At 41.7% G+C, this 25,611-nt stretch overlaps 1 protein-coding gene across 4 annotated transcripts in view; it reads right to left on the bottom strand.

Moving 5' to 3' along the window:
* Nucleotides 1–25,611, bottom strand: part of COBL (cordon-bleu WH2 repeat protein) — a 298,657-nt gene that overhangs the window by 94,655 nt on the left and 178,391 nt on the right. For all 4 annotated transcript variants that reach the window (XM_054559166.2, XM_054559167.2, XM_024250351.3 and 1 more), the window contains one exon: nucleotides 24,397–24,570. In XM_054559166.2, coding sequence (XP_054415141.1) covers nucleotides 24,397–24,570 — 174 coding nt within the window. The remainder of the gene's footprint in view (nucleotides 1–24,396; nucleotides 24,571–25,611) is intronic.

Genomic DNA, 25,611 nt, shown 5'->3' with positions numbered 1-25,611 from the left:
CTTGGCTTCATGGTAACATCCGTGTATCTTCTTAAGATGGGGCCTCCTCAATACCAGGAGGAGCTGTATCCACCTGTGCTGCTCAGCACTGTGCAGTGCCAGCCAGGGCACGTGATGGGCCCCAGCAAGTGTTCACAACTAGGAGATTAAATGAGTGCATTTCTGAATGGCAAGACTGGGCAGAAAGGGCCTGTGTACATAATGCGATTTATTTATTTTACTCTCTTAACACTTCACAGGGACATATGGTAAAGTGTGTTCCTAGGAAGAGGTGAAAATTAGGTAATATCCCCATCAATATCATCAAAGGAATCCAGTTCACTTGCGTGGCACGGGGACCACTAAGAACAGGTCCAGGCAATTTTCAGGTGGATGTCTATTTCTATTTTTACTAAAGACTCCCACACACATAACAGTCAACTGTACAAGGCTTGGAAACAATTTAATGGTTGCAAAAGCATAAGAGAGGAGAAACTAGAATGCCATGAAGTGAGATTACAAGGTAGATTCTGTACATAGAGTAAGTATCTTTGCTATGCATCAGCATTTCTATTCCAATTCGTCACTAATGGAAATTGTGTTGCTCTCCTCAGTGTTCTCTGGATTATTTTTATTTTTTGCCCTAAAGAAACATTGGAAGCAAAGGACCACAGAGAACTTCTAAGGTACGGACCATTTAAAAATATATAGTTTATGATTAATATGTAACTTAAAAACTACTTATTCACACAATGTTACCTCCAGAAGCAAGCAGTGCTTCATGATCAATGAGCACTGTTTCCTTTCTAAGCTCCCATTCATGTTGGGGTCTCCCTGCAGATGCATAGGTTACAATATTCACTTCTGCACACAGATCTTTCAAGGAGTTTCTACAGATCTCTTTCCTGAGCACCAGTGTTTGACTAACAGCTGAAATCCTCCCCTCATTTAGGCCTTGCATGGGGTCGGCTGTCCTTTGCACCTCTGGGTCTCATCAGAAGTAAAACTAGTCTGGCCTTGCTTTGCAGTCCACGGAGAAGGGGCCCTTGGGGTCCTTGCATAAGAATGCTGGTGCCTAGGGCTTAGGTCAACGCTGCAGGCAGGAAGGCACAATCAGGTTTCTCATTAGCGTCAGTTGCCCTATCTAGATCTGTTTTGAACATAATAATTGTGCTCTTGATGCCAACAGCTTCAGACACTTCTTAGACAAGCATATTCAAGCATCATCTTCTTCCCATATGTGGCAACCACAAACAAAATATAAAAACTCCTACAAATGAAAATGAATTTATTAATGGTGATGTGCTCCCATGAGACGTGGAAGCTGCAGACATCTTAACCTTCTGGAAATGATAAAAATCCTTTGGCACAGTTCTAGGGTGTGAAATGCATTCCCTCTGCACAGTAACATCTCTTGGAGAGGTACTGGTCCCACACATCCAGGGAATAGACTTCCACCCAGGATGACAGCTCATTTGGAGCATCTATGCTTCATCACAAGTTTTTAGCAGGATTCTGGCAATACTCTTAAGAGAATGGCAAAAGCAGATGTGTCAAGTGCAAAGGTGCAAAGTACTACTCAGAATATACGAAGGAAATAAAATACAACCACATAAATAAGGAAGACTTACCAGGCTTACTGTTTTATCAACTATTAGAACTGTATAATGAAAAGTAAAAGCTTTTATGAGATACCATAGCTATTGTTTATAAAGTGTCCATTAAGAAATCAGACTCTTCATTTTGTCTAATCTCTCTCCAATAATATTCTATCCTCTCTTAAAAAACATTGTTAAGAAAGTTTTTAGTCACTGGAAGCTTTTACTGTCACTCAATTCCATGGCTTAAAATTACTAAAGTGGTTCCTTAACATTTGTTCCTTGGCAAGTGTAGAATGCTAAATAGAAAAACACAAAAAATATTGTGCTTCTTTTATTATAATTATTTCTACCAAAACAATAGATTTTGGAAAAAAAAATATGTCTGAATGAGTGCTTTTTAAAGAAATCAGTCCTTTTCAATATTATTTGGAATAAATTTCTCTTCCATATCAGAAATGTGTTACTTGCTGTTCTCAGCACTTAATGGTTTAGTTTATGAGAAATATGAAACAAACTTGAATTTGATGGAATTAAGTGTGGTTCTCTTCACAAAACCTAAGGTTGTCTGTTTTATATTCATTGTCTAAAAATAATCAAGGCCTGTGATTGGGCTGAAAGATTTCCAACTGACCTCAATCTATAGACACAAATCACTCTTTGCCCTCTATAGTTACAGGCCAAACGGTGGCCTTGGGAAATGTGTGTGTTTTCTAGGTTATTCCACGTGATCCTCTCAGTACTGACAATTAGATATTTTAAAATGTGGCCAACACTCTGAACTGCTGTGAAAGATCCAAAACCTAGACTTTGGGTCTACATAAGCAATCTCCACCTTTATATGTGCAGGGAGCCTGCTGGGGAGGTCTAACACAAGTCTACGCTTGCCACAAGGCTGGAAGCAGGGGCGGTCCCTCCAACACAGTCAGGAGGGGGTGACTCCTAACACAACAGCAGAACCTCCAGGGATGACTTCTTTCTCAGCTCCACCCATCAAAGGCAAATCAGTGTGAGGAGTCCCCTGTCTCCCTACCGTGCTGTCCCTTCCTCACTGTTATACACGGTCAAATTCTGACGGCTGGTTCTTACGTACTCCAGAAAAAAAAAAAAAAAATCCAGAGATAACAAGTGCTTCAAATTGGGTATTTAACATAAGAAACATTTACCAAAACAAAAATCTCGTACTTAGAATAAAACTTTAAAAAACGAAAGAAATCACAGTTAGCCAGAACCTCACCCTAATACTGTTTCTGTAAGACAGTAAATCTGGAGAGAGACCAGAGAAAAGACTAACCTGGAAGTTTTCTTATAGAAATGATGTATCTGCCATTCTCTGTCCTTGATCAGAAGTTTGTCCTGACCTCAGGCCTTTGCAATAGGGGTCCCTTGCTTGGGATTTTCTTCCCCCAGATTGTCACAAGGCCAGTTCCTCCTGAGCATTTATTCCTTAGCACAGAGCGGAGTTCCTCAAGTCGGAATTGAAACTAACTACCCTGTTACATCACTCTTAATCATGTCCCCAACATATTCCTTATGATAACTTACTGATATCTGAAGTATTATATGGATTTGTTTACTTGTTTATTTTCTACATCCCAACACTAGCTCCAATTTTAGCTATCTCCTGTAGCACAAAGCAGGCACTTAAATTATTCAGCTGAATGGATGAATGCATACACTGATGATAAATATTCACTGCAATTACCATCACCACCACAATAAATGTGTGCATCAGATTTTTGTTTCAGCTTGTGTCAAATGGTAAGTTGCATTTTTCAAGGAATTTCTCCATTTCACCTAAGTTTTCAAAATTTTTGGTAAAAAGTTCACATTTCCTCATTATCTTAATGTCTATAGAATCATATTAATAAGCCATCTTTTTAAATTGATATTAATTTATGTTCTTTTTTCCCTGGATCAATCTAGATATGTTGATCATGTGGTTGATCATGTGAAAGACAGAAAGAACTTTGATTTTATGCATTTTCTCTACTATCCTTCTGCTTTCGATTTCACTGATCTCTGCTTTTATTTTTATTATATCTCTCTTTCTTGGATTTATTTTGTTCTTTTTTTTTTTTTTTTTAGCATCTTAAGATGGAATCTTAAGTCTTTGATTCTTAACCTTTAGTTTTTTCTAATATGACATTTAAAGTTATAAATTTCCCTCTAAGGACTGCTGTAGCTACATCCCACAAATTTTAATATATTGTATATTTTTTCCTTCAGTTCAAAATAGTTTCTAATTTCCTTTGTGATTTCTTTTTTGACTTAGATTACTTAAAAGTATGTTGTTTACCAAATATTTGAGGGTTGTCTTAGACATATTGTTATTGTTGATTTCTAATGTAATACTCCACATGATATAAATCCTTTTAAGTATATTGAGATGTGTTGGTAAACATACCACATTGTACTAGAAAACAATGTGTACTCTGTAGTGGTTGGATATAGTGTTCTATAAATATCATTATGGGTAGTTGGTAGTGTTGGCCAGATCCTCTATCTCTTTACTGATTTTTTTGTCTAGTTGTTCCGAGAGATTGTTCTCAGTCATGCTGTTCTCCAATATGATGGTGGATGTGTCTATTTCTCCTAATTTTGTCAAATCTTCATGTATTTTGAAGTTCTGTTGTTAGGTACATACACATATATATGCGTATGAAATCTTCCTGATGTATTGATTCTTTAATCATTATGAAATGTCCATCTTAAACTTTAGTAATACTTACGGCTATTTTACCTGCTACCCATCTAGTCACTCCAGTTTTCTCATGCTTACTGTTTAAATGGTATCCTTTTCTACCCATTCACTTTTAATCAGTATCTGTCTTTTTATTTAAAATAGGTTCTTATAGAGACAACATTCTTATCCATTCTGACAATCTCTACCTTTTAACTGGAGTGCTTAATCTGTTAACATTTAATGTAATTATTGATATGGCTGAATTTAGATAAACCCGTTTGTTTCCTGCTGTTGCTTCTGTTTATTGTTTCTCTGTTCTTACTTTACTTTTGGGTTTTAAAAATTTAACCACTGGATTAGCTGTACCTCTTTGCATTATTTGGTTTAATGGCTGTTCCAACAATTATAATATATGTGCTTAACCTTTACAGTCAAATTAGATTTATTATAACCCTTCACATCAAATGTGGATACCTTACAATCACATAGGTCCATTTACACAGCTCTTCCATGCTTTATGCTATAGTTGTCTTATGTATTACACTTATAGAGATTATAAACCCCAAAGACAATATTATAATTTTTAAGCAATCACATATATTGGAAGTAATCTCATATATTGGAAAGAAATATATCACATATATTGGAAAGAAATTAAGAGAAAAAATAATTTTTTTATGTTTATCTAGCTATGTACCATTTCTGACACTCTTTATGTCTTTCTAAGAGTACAAGTTTCCATCTGGTATCATTTATCTTCAGCCTGAAGAATTTCTGTTAGTGTTTCTTTTGTGGAGGTCTAATGGCAATTCTTTATATTTTATTTGAAAATGTCTTTATTTTGCCTTATCCTTGAAGGATATTTTTGCTGGGTAGGTAATTCTGATAATTCAGAGACAAAACAGTTGTTTTGTCTCTTTTAGCACTTTAAAGATGTTCCATTATTACCCAGATTCTACTGTTTCTGATAAAGTGATTCACTTTCTTTTATATATTTTTTTTAAATTATACTTTAAGTTCTAGGATACATGTGCACAATGTGCAGGTTTGTTACATATGTATACATGTGCCATGTTGGTGTGCTGCACCCATTAACTCGTCATTTACTTTAGGTATATCTCCTAATGCTATCCCTCCCCTCTCCCCCTGCACAAAATATGGCATTTTTCTCTACTTGTGTATAAGATTTTCTCCTTAAGTCTATTTTTAAGTAATTTCATTATAAAGTACCTATGTAGCTATGCACAGTTTTCTTCTTATTTATTTTGATTTGGATTCACCAAACCTCTTTAATTTGTAAATTTTGTCTCACAAAATGTGAAAAACTTTTGGCCCTTTTTTTTTCAAATACTTTTTTCTCTTCTTATTCTGGAGTCAATAGAGTCCCAGAATAAAAAGAAAAAATAAATAAATAGAAAAAATAAATCTTTCCAAAATTTTTCTCTTCTTCTTGAAACTGGATATTTCAAATTGATTTATTTTCAACTTCACTGCCTTTTTCTTTTGTTACCTTCATTCTGTTGTTGGGCCCATCAGTGAAATTTTTATATTGGCTATTGTGTTCTTCCATTTTAGAATTTCTACTTGGTTCTTATTTATAGTTCTTATTAACCATATGAGATTTTTTCTTTTCTTCATTCATTATGAGCATATTTCCCATTATGTTGTTACCACAGTTACAAGCAGTGGTAAAATTCTTATCTGCTAATTCCAACATCTCAGTCATCTACAGATTGGTTTCTATTGACTACCTTTTTCACATTTTCGAATGGGTTGCATTTTCCTGGTTCTTCATATGTTAAATAATTTTGGCCTGCATCCTGGACATTGTGAGTGTTACGCTTAGGAGGTTCTAGATTCCCTCATATTCCTCAGGAGATTGTAAATTACTTTGTCTTCACGGGCAATAAGCTGACTGGATTCACTATAAGTCCTGTTTCTTGAGCAGCAATCAAATCTCAGTTCAGCTCTTTAGTTCTTAGCCAGGCTGCTTGGTATCTGTCCTTTTCATGCATGGTTCAAGGCTCAGCCAGAGATTTAGCCAGAATTTATCCACAGAATTTATGGCTGTCCCTCTCTGGCTTTCTCCTTTCTAGTATTCTTTCCTCACTTTCCAGAGGGCGGTGGCTGTTCTGAATTCTGGCCACATGGTTCTGAATTGGGCTAGAGCAAATGGGGACCACAAGTTACTTTCCTGAGTTTACATATAATCTATTGAGTACTGTATTAATTTTCTGTTGCTGCATATCACATTACCATTAGCTTTGTAGTTTAAACACAAACACACACATTTGTTATCTCACAGTTTCCATTGGTTGGGAGACCAAGCATGGCTTAGCTGGGTCCTCTGCTCAGGGTCTCACAAGGCTGCAATCAAGGTGTCAGCAGGCTGTGTTTCTATCTGGAGGTTTGACTGGGAAGGCTCAGTGGGGTTGTTGAAAATTGCTTCTCTGGCGGGTTCAAGACTGAGAGACTTGGCCTTTTACTGACTGTTGAGCAGAGACAATCCTCGCATCCTAGGGGCCACCTGCATTTCACAATCTTTTATAATCACAGGGAGTGACATCCCATCATCTTTGCCATATCTTGTAAGTTAGAAGCAAGTTCCAAATTCCAATTCACTCAAGGAAAAGGGCTCATACAAGATGTGAATCACTGCGGGGGAGAGGGGGAGGGGTGACACATTAGGGTGTGTTGGTCACGAAGACCAAAAGTATGTTTTATGCTTCTATAATCTGGGGCCCTTGGAGGTTCAATAACTTCCTCAAGGTTGTATAGGTTAGTGTTGGTGGAGTCTGGGATGGATTCAAATCCAGGCAAAGCCTATGTCCTCCTAATATCCCTCCTACACTCAACAAGCAAACTATGCTCTACACTGCTGGAGCAGGCTGGACCCAGCCACAGAGAGGAATCCACAGCCGGAGCACCGTATCTGCAAATCGATGCTGTCCAGCTTTCCTGCAGCCATGTGGGATGTCAGACCCATGTCTGCAGCTCAAAATACCCAAATATAAAATTAGTTTCCTCAGTCCCAGAGTCACTTGAAAACATCTTATTTTCTAATATATAATTAAAGTCACCAGAGATTACATCACATAGGAAAGTTTTACAAATGACACAGTTTAATTCAGACACGTAAAAAGGTTAAAACATACCTACCAAAGTTACAGGGACATTATCTGACAAATACAGTGATTTTGTCAGTTTGGTTATAAACTAAGTTTCCCTGGTGATATTATTACCTCTTCTAAGGTACCATAGTATTTAGGCTACCTAATCTAGGCTCTCATTACCATATATATCCTGGTGATAAATATGGTGACACACTTTCTAATAGTTTAAATAAAGAGGTAGCTCAATACTAATGGAAACATTGGTTTTGTAAGTAACAGCTATAAAACCATCATCCTCTAAGAACCGAGAGAACCAAATTATTTTTGACAAACAAACTCACAGCTGGCTTGTGAGGGAAGTCCATTTACCTTGGGCCTGTGTTTGTAAAGTAAAAGGAGGAGGGAGCTAAGCTGTGTTCATGATTCAAGGCCCTTTTCCTCTAAAATTAGACACTGCAGCACGAGCTTCTCTAACATGGAAACTGGGTAGTAAGTAAAGTTTTTAAGAGGAAAAACAAGATTTTTCTATCAGAAATACAAGTCAAATGTCTGTTGAATTCAAGTCTTTATAGTAAGCCTGTGTGGTCCTCCACATCAACGGGTCAAATATTATTTAGATGTTTACCAAATTATTCCAATGACAAAACCATTCACTTAAAAATATTCATCTATATAGGACTTAAAATATTTGAAAATCCTTACGATTTTTTTAAGTACTATTACAAATTCTATTAATACATTAACTCTTCAAAACCTTAGTTAAGTAGATAGGTAAGGATATTATTTGACTTCTAAGGAAACAGAACTCAGAAAAGTTGATTGGCAAGTCCTTTTGCGTGACTTGCCCAAAGTTGTACAGAAGTTGTGAAAGGATGAGAAAGACCACACAGCCTCTAAATCAGTAGATCTCATTAAATACAAGATGTCTGTTCTTAATTGTTGGCTCCCTCAGTAAAGACATGCTACATGCTTTCAGATTTTTGACTGCAGTCCTGTTTGGCAATCTTAATATATTGAAATAAGTAAATATAATAAATACGGTAGTATAGAAAAAATAGAAAACAACAGAATCCTTTACAACTCTAGCTTGCAAGGATCAAACAAGGGGGTCAAAACAGTGCTGTCAAATGGTATGACACACAAAGGAGAAAGAAAATACATGGAGAGGGAGGGTAAATGGCCTAAAATATAAGTTATTTCACTGTCAAATAAATTTACCCACTAAAAATGTTTCAGGCATCAGTGAACCTTCTTAGGTTCACTGAAAATATTTTACTCAAAAATATAATACAAGTAAGGCATTTGGAGAAACCATATTTACCATATTTAAGTAAAAAGATCTTACTTAAGGTTATACCTTTTAAAGGAAGTGGTTAAGTAATTTTTTAAATTTTATTATTAATTGTGGTAAATACACACACTATAAAATTTATCATCTTAACCACTTTTAATTGTACAGTTCAGTAGTGTTAAGTACATTCACACTGTTGTGTCACCAATCTCCAAAACTCTTTTCATCTTGTAAAACTGAAACTCTGTACCCATCCCACAATAACTCCCCAATTCCCACCCCCAAGGCTCTGGCAACCATCATCCTACTTTTTGTCTCCATGAATCTGACTACTGTAGGTGCCTCATGTAAGTGGAATCACATGGCATTTGTGTATTTGTCTTTTTGTGACAGGCTTGTTTCACTTAGCATGATGTCTTCAAGGTACATCCATGATGATGCATGTATCAAAATTTCCCTCCTTTTAAATGTTTAAATATTTATTTTTGTATTATTACAGAATAATATTTCATTGTAAACAAATACACAAACCACAGTTTATCTATTCATCCATCGATGGACACCTGTGTTACTTCCATGTTTCAGCTATTATGAATCATGCCGCGATGAACATGGGTGTACAGGTATCCATCTGAGGCCCTGCTTTCAATTATTTTGGATATATACCCGGAAGTGAAATTGCTAGATCCTATGGGAATTCTATTTTGGATTTTCTGAGGACCTGTCATACTGTTTTCCATAGCGGCTGCATCATTTTACACTCCCACCAACAATGCACAAGGGTTCCAATTTCTCTACATCCCCGCCAACGCATGTTTTCTCTTGTGTTTTTTCTCATAGCAGCCATCCTAATGGGTATGAGATGGTATCTCATTGTGGTTTTGATTTGCATTTCTCTTATGATTAGTGATGCTGAGCATCTTTTCATGTGCTTGCTGACTTGTATATTTTCTTTGGAGAAATGTCTATTTAAGCCCTTTGCTCATTTTTTAATTGAGTTGTTCGTTTTTTGTTGTTGAGTTGAAGGAGTTCTCCACACATTCCGGATATAAATCCCTTATCACATACATAATTTACAAATATCTTCTCCCATTCTGTGAGTTGCCTTTTTAATCTGTTGACTGTGTCCTTTGGTGCACAAAAGTAAAAGCTTTGCAGATACTAAAATTTTGTGAGTTTGGTTGAGGAGTAAATCAAATGTCTCTGAAGATGAAGGTTAGTTAACCACAATGAACCCAGAGCAGTCAAGGCTGAGTTCAGAATGTAAGTTCAAGATGAGATGGTGCCTAGGAGGCTCTGCACCGAGCTTCAGTTTCCAAATCCTGAACAGTGCCTCAAAGACAGGAATTAGGATCTTTTACACTGTTGCAAATTTAAAATCCTGATTTATATTTGAAAACCCACTTTTCTGATTGTGGATTATGAAGGTGACTGGACAGAATCATGAATATACATATAAAGTTGCAAAATGTAAAGATGAGAGAAATAATGAACTCACTCTTTCAGCAGTTTCCCTTCATAGTGAAAAACATACTGACTGTTGACATGACTGACAGGCAAAACCAAAGTGACAAAGTATGATGAAGTACAAGGATAAGAACAGCATACTTAAATGATGGATATTTGAACAGCATAACTCTCTAACACAAAGCCAGCTTCCCACTTCCTCCATGTTGCTAAAATGTCAACATGCAGGAGAATGGCGAGCTCACCTTTCATTTTGATTTTATCACAGAGAGCCCCCATACAATGTCACACTCTAGTGAGTGTTAAAAATACTTAAGACTCTAATCTCCTTCAAACAACACTTGCTTCTTTAGCCACAAGTGTCAGAGAGGAAACGATCCACAAACAAAAGGTAGACGTTAAGCAACTAAAATAGCTCCAGCTTCCTTTCTCTGCACACTGGCGTTAGCTGCCCGGCTATTTTCACCAAGGAGGATCCTTGCAGCCTGGCTGTTTTCACAGGCTCTGCAGTGGGAGATGCCACAGGTTCCCAGGGATGTTTGTGTCGGACAGGAACTCGGCTTCCTTTGTGCCTCTGAACACAATGCTGACCTCATCTTCACCATCTCCGGGATGGGAGGAGGCAGCTCGGACGCCAGAGATGATCTCTGCAGCACTTCTATTTCCCCAGCATTTTTAGAAAGGTGGTTTTGTACCATCATAAGTGTTGTTTTTTTTGTCTCTACATTGTAGAATATAAATACAACCTATACTTGGCTGTTTATTACAAAATGCATTAGTATAAATTCAGTTATTTAGCTCTTTGCTAGTTTTGTTAATTTACTAAAACGGCAGATATGCTTTATATCTGGCACATTTAAAATTTAAATGTCAGGCCAGGCGCGGTGGCTCACACCTGTAATCCCAGCCCTTTGGGAAGCCGAGGTGGGTGGATCACCTGAGATCAGGAGTTCGAGACCAGCCTGGCCAACATGGCAAAACCCTGTCTCTACTACAAACACAAAAATTAGCAGGGCATGGTGGCACATGGCTATAATTCCCAGCGACTCAGGAGGCTGAGGCAGGAGAATCGCTTGAACCCAGGAGGAGGAGGCTACAGTAAGCTGAGATCGCACCACTGACTGCACTCCAGGCTGGGCAACACAGCAAGACTCCGTCTCAAAAAAAAAAAAAATTGAATGACAAAATTATTTTTGTAAAATGTAGACTCAAAGACAGTTTAGTTAGGCCTGAAAGAATCCTACTTGTTTTATTTGTTGTCTTTATCAAGACTTTTAAAGTCTCATAACATACTGTATGAGCAGACAGACAGATTTTTGGAAGTTGGGTAAAGCCAAAACAAAAGGAAGCATCTCAAAAAATAGGCAGATATCCGTATCTGAGCAAAACTGATAGATATATTTACAATGTATTTGGCTATGCCTACAGTAATGGCTTGGCAGTTCATGCCTTTTAACATGAGTTTGACATGGATTCCAGACTTCTTGCATTTATATATATTTGGAGCTGGCTAGCCTGATGAAGTTAACCCCATTTACTAACTAGTTCCATCAAGAGAACAGAGTTCTACAGAACAAGAGCCTTGTATCCCTTGTCACTACCTTGCCAGCTTTGCTTAATTTTTTTGACAAGAGGCCATGTGTGGAGGTGAACCAATTCTATCATTTTCTGCCAGGATGTTTCAACTGCAGTAGGACTTTCTGCACAAGCAGAACAGGCTGTTGAGAAAGAGCGCCATGAACAGACAGTGCTAAGAAAGCACTCCAGTGAAAAATTCAAGGAGGCTGCGAATGATGGAGCAGGGGTACATTCTTCCTCAAGAAGATGCATACAACTGTTTTTAAATCTTTGAGTTTTGATTCTCAACCAGCAAATGCATGACTTCCCTGTCAATGACGAGTAAATGAGTCAAACATTTTCTCAATTTCAGAATCTATGTCTAACAAGATCGTGTTGAAGTGACTCATTGCAGAGCTATGCCATGTGACAGCACCATGCCACCTCCTCACCCACATCACCCCAGGCAGAGGCTGCAGAGCCACAGTCACCCTGCACCCACCTCTGCCAAGTGTTACACAACTCTCTTGGATTGAATCAGCATCAATGCATGATGGCTCCATGCAGAAAAGACATCAGACAGGCCCATATTCCGTTGCTTTACTGGCAGTAGTAGCAGCCCTGGGACCTCACTTTCCCTTTGTAAACCTCAGTGTCCTCATTGGTAAAATGAAGATAACAGAACCTGCCTTATAAGGATATTGTAAAGATGAAGTTATATGAGATGATGTGCATAAAAGTCCTAGCAGAGTGCCTGGGATCCAAGAACTGAACTGTTGCTGGGTCTCTCTGATTGCTATTGTGCTTAACGTGGGACCTGCATCATGGGACCAGCTGGCTGAGGACTGGATGACGGTGCCTTTGCTGTCTTCCTGCTGGCCAGTGTACTTCCACATGCAATCTGTCTGGCACAATGGCCTTTCATTGATTAGCAATCTCCAATTGATTTAGCAATTAAAATATGACCAGCAGAGATGAATAACCTCTGTCTGCTTGGACTTCTTCCGTGAGTTGCATGCCACTTACCAAGAAAGAATTTGGAAGTGACACCTTCACCCAGTGTATCTCTGGCTCCCAACTGGAATGAGATGGCCTTTCCAACACTGATGAATTCTCTGGGATGGGAATTAGACTGGAACCACACAAACTAATGTTGCTAGTGGGAACTTCCCATGGGGATGACTGCTGCCACTGTCCTGGACCCCTATGTTGTAATCTACCCAAAAGACAAGCGTTCTCTGTATTTTGGGGACATAAACTGCTCCAATTCAGTGCTGAGTGCCTTTAAAGGGCTGAGTCTTACACACCCTTCAGTTCCTCATGGAGACTATTCTGCCTGTAGACAGGAACCCCATTTTCCTTTGTTATGATCTGAATTTGTTTCCAATCTTTTTCTTTTTTTTTTTTTTTTTTTTTGATAGAGTCTCACTCTATTGCCTAGGCTAGAGTGCAGTGGTGTGATCTCAGCTCATTGCAACCTCTGCCTCCCAGGTTCAGGCGATTCTCGTGTCTCAGCTTCCCGAGTAGCTGGGATTACAGGCATATGCCACCACATCCAGCTAATTTCTTCGTATTTTTAGTAGAGACAAGGTTTTGCCATTTGGCCAGGCTGGTCTTGAACTCCTGACCTTAAGTGATCTATCAGCCTCAGGCTCCCAAAGTGCTGAGATTACAGGCGTGAGCCACCATGCCTGGCCTCTCCCACCAAAATTTGTGTGTTGAAGCCCTAATCCCCAGTGTGACTATATTTGGAGATGGGGCCTCTAAAGAAGTAAAGAAGTAACTAAATTAAAATGAGGTCATTAAGGTAGGCTCTAATCCAATATGACTGTACTTATAAGAAGAGGAAGGGACACCTGGGATGCACAGGTACCACAAAGGCCCTGCAAGGCCACAGCAGCAAGACAGCTGTCTGCAAGCCAAGGAGGAGCCTCAGGAGGAACCAACCTTGCTGACACCTTGGTCTTGAACTTCCAGCCTCCAGGACTGTGAGAAATAAGTTTCTGTTGTTGAAACCACCCAGTCGGTGGCATTTAGGTTTTGGCAGCCCTAGAAAACTTACACACCCTTTCACTTAAATGTTAAGGCAGTAATTATGCTTGTAAAAGTTCAAACTATGATCTACTCCTCCAGACTATGTTTTAGACTTGGTCTTCTGTTTTCCAAACTGTCATGGTGCCAGGCAATCACTCAGCCTCTCTGTACTCCATCACCTATAAAACAGAGATGACAGTCCCTATCTTGTGGGGATTTGGGAAGGATTAAATAAGATAATATAGGCAAACACTAAATATAACTGCCATATGGCACCTTCCCCACATATTCATAGCTCTCTTGCCCCAATATGGCCTGAAAGAAATTTTTTTCTACAGTCAACTAAAACAATGTTTTCAGAACATCCGCGTACTCATTCAAGTCCTGTCTTCTGGGGCATTGAGACGTCATCCCACTGTCTTGGGACAGAAATTAAACATCTGGATGTAGCGATTGTTTCCCAGTGAACCTTTCCATTTTTCAGCTAAAATTTTCTAATTTCTGTATTGTTTAAGTAAGAGATGGTAACTTCTAGACGCTTCAATTCCAAGAATGTTCTCCTCTGAATGTCTTTTAGTTTTTTTCTCTTAAAATATGGTGTTCAGGCTGAGTGCAGTGGCTCACACTGTAATCCCAGCACTCTGGGAGGCCGAGGTGAACAGATTACTCGAGGTCAGGAGTTCAAGACCAGCTTTGCCAACATGGTGAAACCCTATCTCTACTAGAAATATAAAAATTAGCCAGCCATGGTAGCATGCGCCTGCAATCTCAGCTGTATGGGAGGCTAAGGCAGGAGAATCGCTTGAACCTGGGAAGTGGAGCTCGCAGTGAGCCAGGATAGTGCCACCGCACTCCAGCCTGGGCAACAGAGCAAGACTCTGTCTCAAAAAAAAAAAAAAAAAAAGGTGTTCAGAGACGTACTCACTGAAGGAACAGATGTTGCCAGCACCGAATAGAACGGCACCACCCCACCCTCATCCTGATCATCATGCTTCAGTTAGGACAGGCTGGGCCACTGTACCCCTTTCACAGCCTTCACTGGCTCCTAGCCCCACCAAACTGCCTGAGTGGCCTTCTTGGGTGTGCCATTTATCAGGGCACCCTCATTCTTACACTTGAAATCGAAGGGCTTCTGGGGTCAGCCTTGGACTGAGGTACATGGAGGAGCCTGGGTTGGACCTGGACGTGGGACTCCTCTCGTTCATGGTCCATGGCATGTGTAGCAAGGAAGTGACTGATCCGGACGTCATCAGAGACCCTGAGAGTCTGAGTCACTCACCCCTCCCAAATGTCATCTCCCGGAGGATCTGCCTGGCTTAGGGAACCACTCTGGACCCTAATGCTGCCCTATTTGCCCTCCATTCACCAAACCCTGCAGCTGAAGCAGAACATCATCCAAGTCACTGGTTAATCCAAGGTGCTCCCCCTCTTCAGTGTCACCAGAGACCTCCCTCCAGAAAGACAATGGCCCATTCGTCTCGCATGAGCCTCCTTAGCTGTCTGACATCAAGGCCATGTTCACCCACTCATAAATGTCTACTGAGAGTCCACCACACACCAGGCATATGCTTATGACTGGGGACACCATGGGGAACAAGTCACAGTCCCAAGCTGGGGAGTCAGCCAAGTGGATGGCAAATACAAGCTGTGTGCTCAAGGCTGTGAGAAGTGGAGGGCCCTGGATCTGTCTCAACCTCGTTGCTTGTGGTCCCACCTCATATCCGTCTATCACTACCCTCGCCAAGGAGTACTACGAGATGAGTGACAACATGGGTGGCTGCTACAAAGACACAGAATTGGAAAGTCACAAACGCTGTGAGCTACACCCAGAGTCCAGTTTCTTGAAAGAGCTCATCATGCCAGCAGGGGGGACGGGGCCACTGATGCGACAGACACCCAAGTCCCCAGCTTGTTAGGCTGCTGCCCACAACTAAACAGCAGAGCATGACTTATGACTTTGGAAAGAATTCTGGAACCCAGAAGAACAGGGAACAAACCAAGAGTATTTTTCACTCTGCTACAGGGACAGACGCAACTGGGGAGGGTGCAGGTTCCTGTCCAGGAAGTCACTGGCTGCATTTTGCTTCGGACAAAAAAGTATGAGGTCAGGGAGAGGATGTTGTTGTGGGAACAGAGTGTACGGTGGCCTTGTGTTCAAGGCAGAGTTTTGACTTTCTGAAAGACTAAAGTATTCACAATAGGCCCCAAAAGACGTAGGAACAAACACACAAAAGAAGTTGAAAGGTCTAGGGGGTGTGGCTATAAAGGAAACCTCCCTTCTGGCCTGAAGGCTGAGTGTGCAAAGCCTGGGGGTGTTTTACTCAAGAGCAGCCCCAGAGAGCAAAGGGGTGATCTGAACTCCCTCAGTTCTGTTGGGGGACAGAACAATGTGCCGTGAGTTACCAACCGCTGGCAAAACACAAAATGTTAACACCACTCATTGTTCTTGACCTTCACTGGAGTATGGACACTATAACATGAAAGGGAAACAGAGCGCTCCCACGGCATTCCAGAATATGAAGCTGGGTTATTCAGTTCACAGTGGAGGAAGTGGGAAAACTTCTGCCACATCTGAAAGAAAGTCTTCGCAGCTGGTTTGTGTATATGATCTGAAGTATGTGAAACTCTAAGATGGGTCCCTGGATACACAGAAACCCCACCTTGATGGCGACACCTTCTTCCTCCCTAAGGCTTTTATTCATCCCATACAAAGTTGTAAAGGGAAAGTGTCCCTGCTCTAAACCCAGATTTACTTCTTTGCTCTTCTTTTGCAGGCATCTCTGACATGCAGCTCAGCCTGGTCTGAGACTCAGTTTCCACAGCTCAGATAACAATAGACATCATAATTAGCAAGGACACCAGGATGGCTGTGAGGGTTAAATCTAACAAGTCATGGGGAGACATTTTATGCACAGCAAAGTAAGTGGGATGTGTGTGTGTGTGTGTGTGTGTGTGTGTGTGTGTGTGTGTGTGTATTTTAAAGAGACATGGTTAAGAGACATCGGATGACCAAACTGAGTGAAGGGAATTTAAAAAGACAGCCAGATAGCTAAGAGAAAAAAAATCTCAGATGCAGAAAAGCACCAAACACAGAGCAGGGAGTGGGGAGAAATGAGAGGGAGGGGCGGGGAGCAGGTGCTGAAGAATCCTCCCATCTTCATATTGTGTGTAGCCATTGCACCCATTTACAGAAAGCAGAAGCTCGGCCGCTCACTGTGTGATAAGCGGCAATGTCAGCCTCCAGCCCACACGGCTGCTCCTGCAGCCTCCCCTCTGCTGCTAGGGCCCTGCGCCCCTCAAGCCCTTCATGGAGGTTCCATAAGACAGTGCTGTGCCATGCATCCCCATGTGCTCTGGCCCTCCTAAGGGCAGGTGGGCAGGCACCTCCCTGGCCATTCCAGCAGCAGCAGCAGCAGCTCTGCTCTGCGAGGTGGCATGCAAACTGCAAATGGGCCTGCCTGTGCCCTTATTCCTACCTGTGCCCAGACAGACTGTCCCTGCCCCACCTCGCACTGAGGGAAATAAGGTTGTTCTCTAGCTCTGGCACTTGCACTTTTTGTGGCCCATTTACAACTCTTTTTCTTAGTGAGGAATAAATATTCCAAGTCCTCGTCAAAGTTGCCATGACTTATTCCTTAAACACTAAGTCAGCTCCTTGAGGAAAGCAATTCCTTCGCTATTTGCGCACATTTTGAAATCATGTTTTTTTCACTGAGAAACTGTGTCAGTCCCTTCAGGCTGCCATAACAAAATACCATAGATTGGGAGGCTTATAAACAACAGACACTGATTTCTTACAGTTCTGGAGGCTGAAGGCCAAGATCATGGTGTGGACAGACTTGTGTCTGGAGGGCCGGCTTCCTGGTTCAGAGGGCACCTTCTTGCTTTGCACTCACATGGTGGAAGGGGCAGGGGAGCTCTCTGGGCTCTCCTTTATAAGGACACTAATCCCATCATGAGGTTCAACCCTCATGACCTCATCACTCCCCAAACATTATCGTGTTTGGAGTTAGGATTCTGACATCTGAGTTTTGGAGGACACCAACATTTAGAGCACAGCAGAGATAACCCACACATGTTTGGTAAATAAATCATGTACACATAAAGTAAGTTCATATAAATATTTACTGGTTTAATGAGCACAGTGTTAGACACTGGAGATGTGTCAGGGAACACAGAATTCCTGGCTTCCTGAGCTTAGTCTGGCAGGGGCTGAAAGAAACCTGAAACCAGGGAAGGGGGCAGAGAGTTACCAGAGGGTGGAGGTGGCCAGCAAGACTTCAGGGATGCAGTGACTGCCAAGCAAGGTCTGGTGCAGTGAGGAGGTGAACGGGATGCTAGGGAGAGGCAGGTGAAAGGCTCTGCTGGGTGTGGGGAGAAGCAGGAGAGACGCAGCTGGCACAGTCAACTGTGACGTGAGGCCAGCAGAGACTTTAAAGCATGACATGGCCCTGTCTCTGTTTAGATACCTGTTGCTCTAGCAAAGGTGTAAAGAAGATTCTCTAGTGGAGAGGAGCATGAGCAGAAGCAGGGTCTAGTTAGGAAGCCAGTGCACCAGGAAACATCTCAGTGGGGCATGGGAGTGCTTGAGCCCAGGAGTGCAGGTGGGAGCAGAGGGAAGTGGCTGGATTCTGGATACACTTCAAAGGAAAACAGGCAGGATTCCCTGACAGGTCGATGTGGTTGATGTGTACAAGAAGAGACGCTATCAAGGTGGGTCTAAAGATTCTGTCATCATCTCATACTCTGGGTGGGCCCAGATGGTCCTCCCCTCCTGAGCTCATGGTAAACTGAAGGACTTCTCTCTACTTTGCTGAGCCTCGGCCGACCTCAGAGTCCTTCCTTCCAAACAAAGCACTCCAGGAGGCCAACTGGCTGAGGAGTGGCCATGAGATACACCCGGCAAAGATCAGAGCCCTCTAATTAGTGTGAAAAGTAATTTTTCAATGTCTCCAGGCATCATCCACTTTATCAGTAACCAATTCACCACCACCACAAGGCATGTGATAAGAAACAGAAGGCAGACTTCACTCCAGGAGAAGGACAGCAGGAAGAAGTCTGCAAAGATGAGTATTGCAATGACCTCAACATCCCAGCTCAGAGAGATGGGAAATATGAATGCTCATTTTAATAAGCAAAAAATCTCAGGCCTAAATGGAGAGAGGACACTTGAGTCTGGCATCTGTTGGCCAAGTGGTCTGCGGCCCAGCTCTCAGGGCCTTCCCAGTACAGTGGCTGCCAAGATCTGCCTCCCCCTGGGTGTCCTCTCTGCGGAACAGGATCAAGAACACACCAGAGTGACTGATGATCAAATGGACACTTCAGTTCTTGATGAAACGTGTCTTCGGGAGGCTGGTCAGCATAGTTTTATCACTTCCTGTAATACTCTAGTTACCAGATCCAGGAAATGGAACTTCAAGTAATAATGCTTTCCATTAAATGTCTAACATACACAGATCGTCCTCAGTCTTCACACAGTGTGAAATACTATCTTTTTATGTATACACTGTGCTGAGATATTAGAGTAATAAATACCAATTCATGCTTTCAAGTGCAAGGCCTTGTGCATAGCAGTTATTCAATATTCATTGAATTTTCAATGAATTCAATGAATTGAATTCAATATTCAAGCAAATTTTTCATAGAAAAGTCTATTTTGGGTTATACTAATAACTGATCACAACACAGCCTCCACCATCACTTATTTTAATGGCCAACATCACTAGCAATTTCAGTCCCAATGCAATAATCTTGAGATCACGGAGAAACAGACTTGTCAAGTTGGAATTGTATCGTGTTAAACATAATAAATGCAATAATTCAAATAACAGCGAAAAAAGAAAGCTGGAACAACTTTAAAATATTTTTGAATTACTTGTCAATTACAATAAAAATGGATTTATAGTTGTATCTGCACAAAAGTAAGCATATAACTGCATACTGACTGAATAAATGAATATGTATTATATATCTGTGGATAATGAAAACTAAAATTAGGTAACACAGATTAGTAAACTTCCACAAGTTACTTATTTTTAATCACCTAAATGAAATACCAAAAAAGTTTTAAAAACCTGCTCTGTAACATGCCAAGTATTATACAAAGAAAGATGCCAGCAAGAATAGAGTATTGTGTCAATCTTTAATAGGTAAACTGAGTCCCCTACACAAGGGTGTCTTGACAGTAATTGATTCTTCTTCTTCTTTTTTTTTTTCTGAGATGGAGTTTCACTCTTTTGCCCAGGCTAGAGTGTAGTGGCACGATCTTGGCTCACTGCAACCTCCGCCTTCCGTTTTCAAGTGATTCTCCCACCTCAGCCTCCCAAGCAGCTGGGATTACAGGCATCCGCCACCACGCCCAGCTAATTTTTCTATTTTTAGTAGGGATGGGGTTTCACCATGTTGGCTGGGCTTATCTCAAACTCCTGACCTTGTGATCTGCCCACCTTGGCCTCCCAAAGTGCTGGGATTACAGGCATGAGCCACCATGCCCGGTGATTTTTCTTCTTCTTAAACAGAAGCTATCAGGACTGAAAGGGATGAGCAGCTCTCTTCTCTAGAATCCTCAGAAGGTATGGAATAGTGAGTAGGGTGTTTGTGGTTTGTGGCTGAGAAGGGAAAATACCACCAAGAGAGGAGAGGATGCTGGTATTGTTTAACAGAATGAACCTGCTGCAGCGCCTTGGTGATTTTTTAATAGTACATTTGGTATTTGCAGCAATAGCAAATTCAATTTTTAAATATAATCTGCTACTTGGTTAACAGAACCCCGGCTGGGGCCATGGACCCTTCACCCCCTCTGCCCAGCCCTCCCTGCTTTAGGCATGCTGGCTGCTTCTGTCCCCCACTGCACTGTGGCCAGCTCTCATCTCCCACCTTTAAGCAGAGCACACACCTAAGGACACAAGGCACAGAGACGGGTGATCTCATCCAAGCTCCCATTTCTACTGCTGGCCAAGCTGGGATTGGAACCCAGGCAAGTGCCATGAGATCTATGTCTGACCACTACAGCAATCACTGGCTAGTGCTGTTCTTACTGTTCCCATTTTACAGAGGAAACTGAGGACTGGAGATGAGCAGAGGGATGCCCACCCAGGCATCTGTGTTGACAGCCCCTACTCACAATCTTAATCCTGGCTCAAGAGCAGAACAAGTGAGGAAACCATGAGCAAATAAGAGGAAAACAAACTCTCCTTCGGAATGGGTTGCTAAAGACTTGGTGTGTTAGTCAGTCTGTGTTGCTCTAAAGAAACACCTGAGACTGGGTAATTTACAAAGAAAAAGGGTTTAATTGGCTCATGGTTCCAGAGACTGTACAGGAAGCATGATGCCAGCATCTGCTCGGCTTCTGGTGAGGCCTCAGGAAGCTTTTACTCATGGTGAAAGGCAAAGGCGGATCAGGCATGTCACATGGTGAGAGACGGAGCAAAGTCAGCAAGGCTGCCACACACTTTTAAACAATCAGATCTCAGGTAAACTACCAGAGAGAGAACTCACTCATCCCCATGGGGACGGCACCAAGCCATTCATGAGGGATCCATCTCCATGACCCAAACACCTCCCACCAGGCCCCACTTCCAACTGGGATCACATTTCAACATGAGATTTGGAGGGGACAAACATCCAAACCATATCACTCAGTATAGGAAGGGGGCTCTAACCCAAATGCAAGAGCAGCAAGCAAGAATTCCAGCAGCTGCCTAGGGTCCAGGACAAAGGGAGAGTTCACCCTCTCTACACGGCACGATGGTGAGACGACAGTGTGGGCCCCAGGAGATGAAGCAGGAAGAAAATCCTGTGCAGAACAGACAATTCCTCTGTCCTCCCGGATGAGGGTCCCCTGGGTCCCAGTGAGAAGGAGTGGACGCTACTGATGTGTTTTAACACATAACTTTAGGCCTAAACTAACTTTATGGAAAACTGCATGTAATTATTATTCTACAGCATAGATGGATTCATTTTCAGGTAACTTTCCTACTGAAGAATCTCTTAGCAGATCTGTTGCCTTTGAGTAGTCAAAATTCAGAGCCAGCAGCTGAGGGAGGTAGTTTGCTATGGAGGGGTGGTTCTCAAAGTGGGGTTTGCCAGAGCGGCAGCACTTAAGATGCAAATGTTCAGGCCCCATCCAGACCTACTGAATCAGCGCTCAGGTGGGGCCCAGGAAAATGTGTTTTAACAAGCCCTTTGGGTGATCTGATGCCAGCTCAAGTCTGAGAAATCCTGAGAGCATAAGGTGCCTTAATGTGTACAATCAATCATTCTGGTCTGAAGTTTCCACATAATAAAAGCTGTATTCACAGTACTGTGGGAAGAGCCATGGGGTCTGAGGAGAGCATTCGGTCACCTCCAGGCTCTAACACCTCTGGGAAAACCTCTTCAAAAAATACCTTTAGAAATAATAAACACACATGATCAAATGATGAATACATAATCAGGTGACAAATACTAACATAATGATTACAATTTTTAGAAAATTTTCAGATGAACTGGAGGATGGCTAAAATTATCCCACCGTTAGAACCTGAAGAAGCAAATATTGAATTTTTTAAGCTAGTTGATATAAAATATTTTAAAATATACAAATGTAGGCATTCTCATTTTCTTACAAACTAGCCATGCCCCTGAAAATGAACCTTTCCTCCTTGTTCAGGACACTGGTGTTAGTAACAGTTGCATATAAATAAGGCTTCCCAAACAAACATCTTATCTTTATATGGAAGGAAGTTCGTGAAGAAGGAATTGACGTTCTTCCCCAACAACGACGACAATACATTTTTGGGTTCCTTTCCCAGAAACTAGTAAATAACAAAATACCTTTCAGTTTAAAAAAGTAGGTTCATAGCAAATGCTTAAATCTAATCCATATGCCACTCATATGCTTAAAAAGGAAGATGGTTTCCATGAGCCAATTTCTCCACGCATTCTGTGCCAAATAAAACAGATTTCAGCAAAAAGCTTTTACTGCCTCAGAGGAAACTCTGTTCATTCTACAGGGTATAAAGTACTATTTATTTTTCATTCAGAATTCCCAATTCTCTACTTACTGCACATTTTCCCACTCAAGCAGGCTTTATCCACTGTGGGTAAGCACATTAAATGCAGAAAAATACAACATCTTTTCTGGGTGGAAGAAATTTTTAAAATGCTGGTACAGTTCACCATCTACATTTTATCGCATTAAGAAAATACAATTCTTAGTAAAAGAAAAAAGCTGACATAATATTGATCCTGGAAGTCATACTTTTTATTACTAACTAAAGAAATACCTATCCTAAGCCAAAGCAAAATTAATGAGACACACTGCAGATAATCAGAAGAAACAGCTTCATGTTTTCCATTTGCATCATCTTATCATGGATGCATACAACAAAAAGGTACCATTTGTGCCTAAATTTCTTTTTATGAAAACACAGCTAATAAAACATGAAGAACTCGAAATAAGTCAGTTACATTAGGATGTATGTATATATTCTTTTTTTTTAAATTTTATTTTGAGACAGAGTTTCTCTCTTGTCACCCAGGCTAGAGTGCAGTGGCGTGATCTCGGCTCACTGCAACCTCTGCGTTCTGGGTTCAAGCAATTCTCCTGCCTCAGCCTTCTGAGTAGCTGGGACTATAGGCATGCACCACCATGCCCGGCTAATTTTGTATTTTTAGTAGAGATGGGATTTCACCATGTAGGCCATGGTTGGTCTTGAACTCCTGACCTCAGGTGATCCTCCTGCCTTGGCCTCCCAAAGCGCTGGGATTACAGGCGTGAGCTACTGCACCCGGCCTAGAAAATATTTAAGAGACGCAAAAATAAAAATATTTTCTTTGAAAATGTATTGCACTACAGGCTTTTCAGATAGATTTTTAGGGATATGAAGGACTAAGGATGGGAGCAGGATGGTCTCTGAGACCCAGGGATAAAGAACACCCATGAAGGAACAGAGATGGATGACCAGAGGACCGACTTGCAAAAACAGATGGACAGATGGACATACCTGGACAAACCGACAAGCAGGCTGATAAGGAAATTACATGACATGTCAGGACCTTGCCATTTGGTATCTGCTGCTATAACTTTTAATCAAGATCCAGGGGCCAAGCCTCACATTCAGGAGGCACAGACTTAGTTTTTAGGATATTTTGAGAGCAAATGAGCAAAAAGGGGCTTTGAACCTAAAGACGAGCAGGGGTGTGACACTCTCAAACTATGCAACTGGGCTAGGCCACATGACACAAGCGGCAAGAGTTAGGAAATAAAGTCCTGCCACAGAATGAATGGACTCTGAATTTGCTTTCTGTAAATGTTGGCATTTGTGGCATGCTGCCTCCACAGGAAGTTGGGATGCAGTCAGTCAGAAACATCTCAGTCCAGGGAAGAAGACCGCATCCTTATCTTTACAGCTGCACGGTGGATCTGACATATTAGGCTGTGTGGGGAGCAGGACTGGGCTGCTGGGTGTATCCTGACTGCCTTGGGGAACTCAGCTTCTCAGAGTTAAAATCATGAGCCCTTCCTGGCGTCTTGCCTTTACTTCTAAATAAAGCTTAAATATTTGCCCTCAACACTCCAGTCGCTACAGCCACAAACATGAAGGATTACTGTGTTCCCAGGGAGCTTTGGAAGAATCAACTGTGTCACTGAAAAGATGCTTTGGTTGTGAGAACAGCCCACTGCCCTACCTTTTCCGATGCCTTGTCTTGCACAGGTGGCCCTGAACCTGGAGGAGGAGGGGCTCGGCGCTTCTTCATCTCCGACTTCACGGACACCCCTGAGATGCTGCCCAGTGAGAGGGATGGACCCAGCGTAAGGGAACGTGAGTGCATGGATGGGGAGTTGGGTGTCGTTAAACAGCCCTGTTGGGGAAGAGACAAACAGAAAACCAAATCAGTATGAGATGACTTCTCCCCGTATGAATGCTCACATGTGAAGACAAAGTTCCAATCCGTCCACCTGAGCTTGAACGGCAGCTGTTTCTGCAGTCAGCTTGAATGGCCTGAGCGAGCCCTGCCTGTAGCTTTCCAGGGAAAGCTGGAGAAGATGCTGCAGTCCAGACTCATGCTGTGAGGCTCCCTTTCTTAATCATGAAGGCGATGGCAGACTCTTTAAGCCACTAAGAGAACACTTAGCAGCTAGAATCATTTAAACTTCTTGACCAACCTGCAGGTGTGAACTGGCCTCCTTAAAACTTTAACCCGTTGTCAGAATGAGCTCTTAGACATTGAAAAGAGGAAGGAACTGATCAAGAAATACATCTTCATGGGGAAGACACCAACAGTCTTGGTCATCTTGGGAAGTACTCCACTTGTTGCCAGGAGGGGGCTTATGTTTCTTCTAATTTTTAGAAGTTATGAAAACTGACAATGTGGTATAAGCAATATGCTATGAAGACTGTCTGGGACCATCAGTACAGTACTTAGTGACAGATACCCAATAAGCTGAAAGAAATACAAACCAACACACTAACTAATTGCTCTCAAGGGGCAATTTCTGCACCAGGGGGAGCAGGCTACAGGACACACAAACTTTTTGAATCTTTTCTCCCTAAGGTCTGCTTAACAGAATCATGTAAGTGCTAGTGCAGAAAGAGCATTTGGGGAACCAGCAGAACCAGCACTCTAACTTCAAATTGAAAACAAGATGGTACCATGCTGTGTCCTGGTGCCTCTTCTCTCCTAGCCCTGGCAGATCTTCCACAGCACCTGTTACCATGGACACAGTCAACACTGAGAGCCAATGCAGTACAGGGGTTAAGCCCACAGACCTTGGAGACACTGCCTGAGTTTGATTCCTTCTTTTGACCTTAGACGAGGTATTTTTTGGTGTCAGGAGTAAGATACAAACCTTGGGCAAATTTTTAATTTCTCCCTACCCCAGTTTATCTCCTGTAAAACTGG

This window comes from Pongo abelii, chromosome 6, assembly GCF_028885655.2.
Source record: "Pongo abelii isolate AG06213 chromosome 6, NHGRI_mPonAbe1-v2.0_pri, whole genome shotgun sequence".
Classification (NCBI taxonomy): Eukaryota; Metazoa; Chordata; class Mammalia; order Primates; family Hominidae; genus Pongo; species Pongo abelii.
The sequence above is the reverse complement of the archived record's forward strand: the minus strand, read 5'-3'. Positions and strand labels throughout refer to the sequence as shown.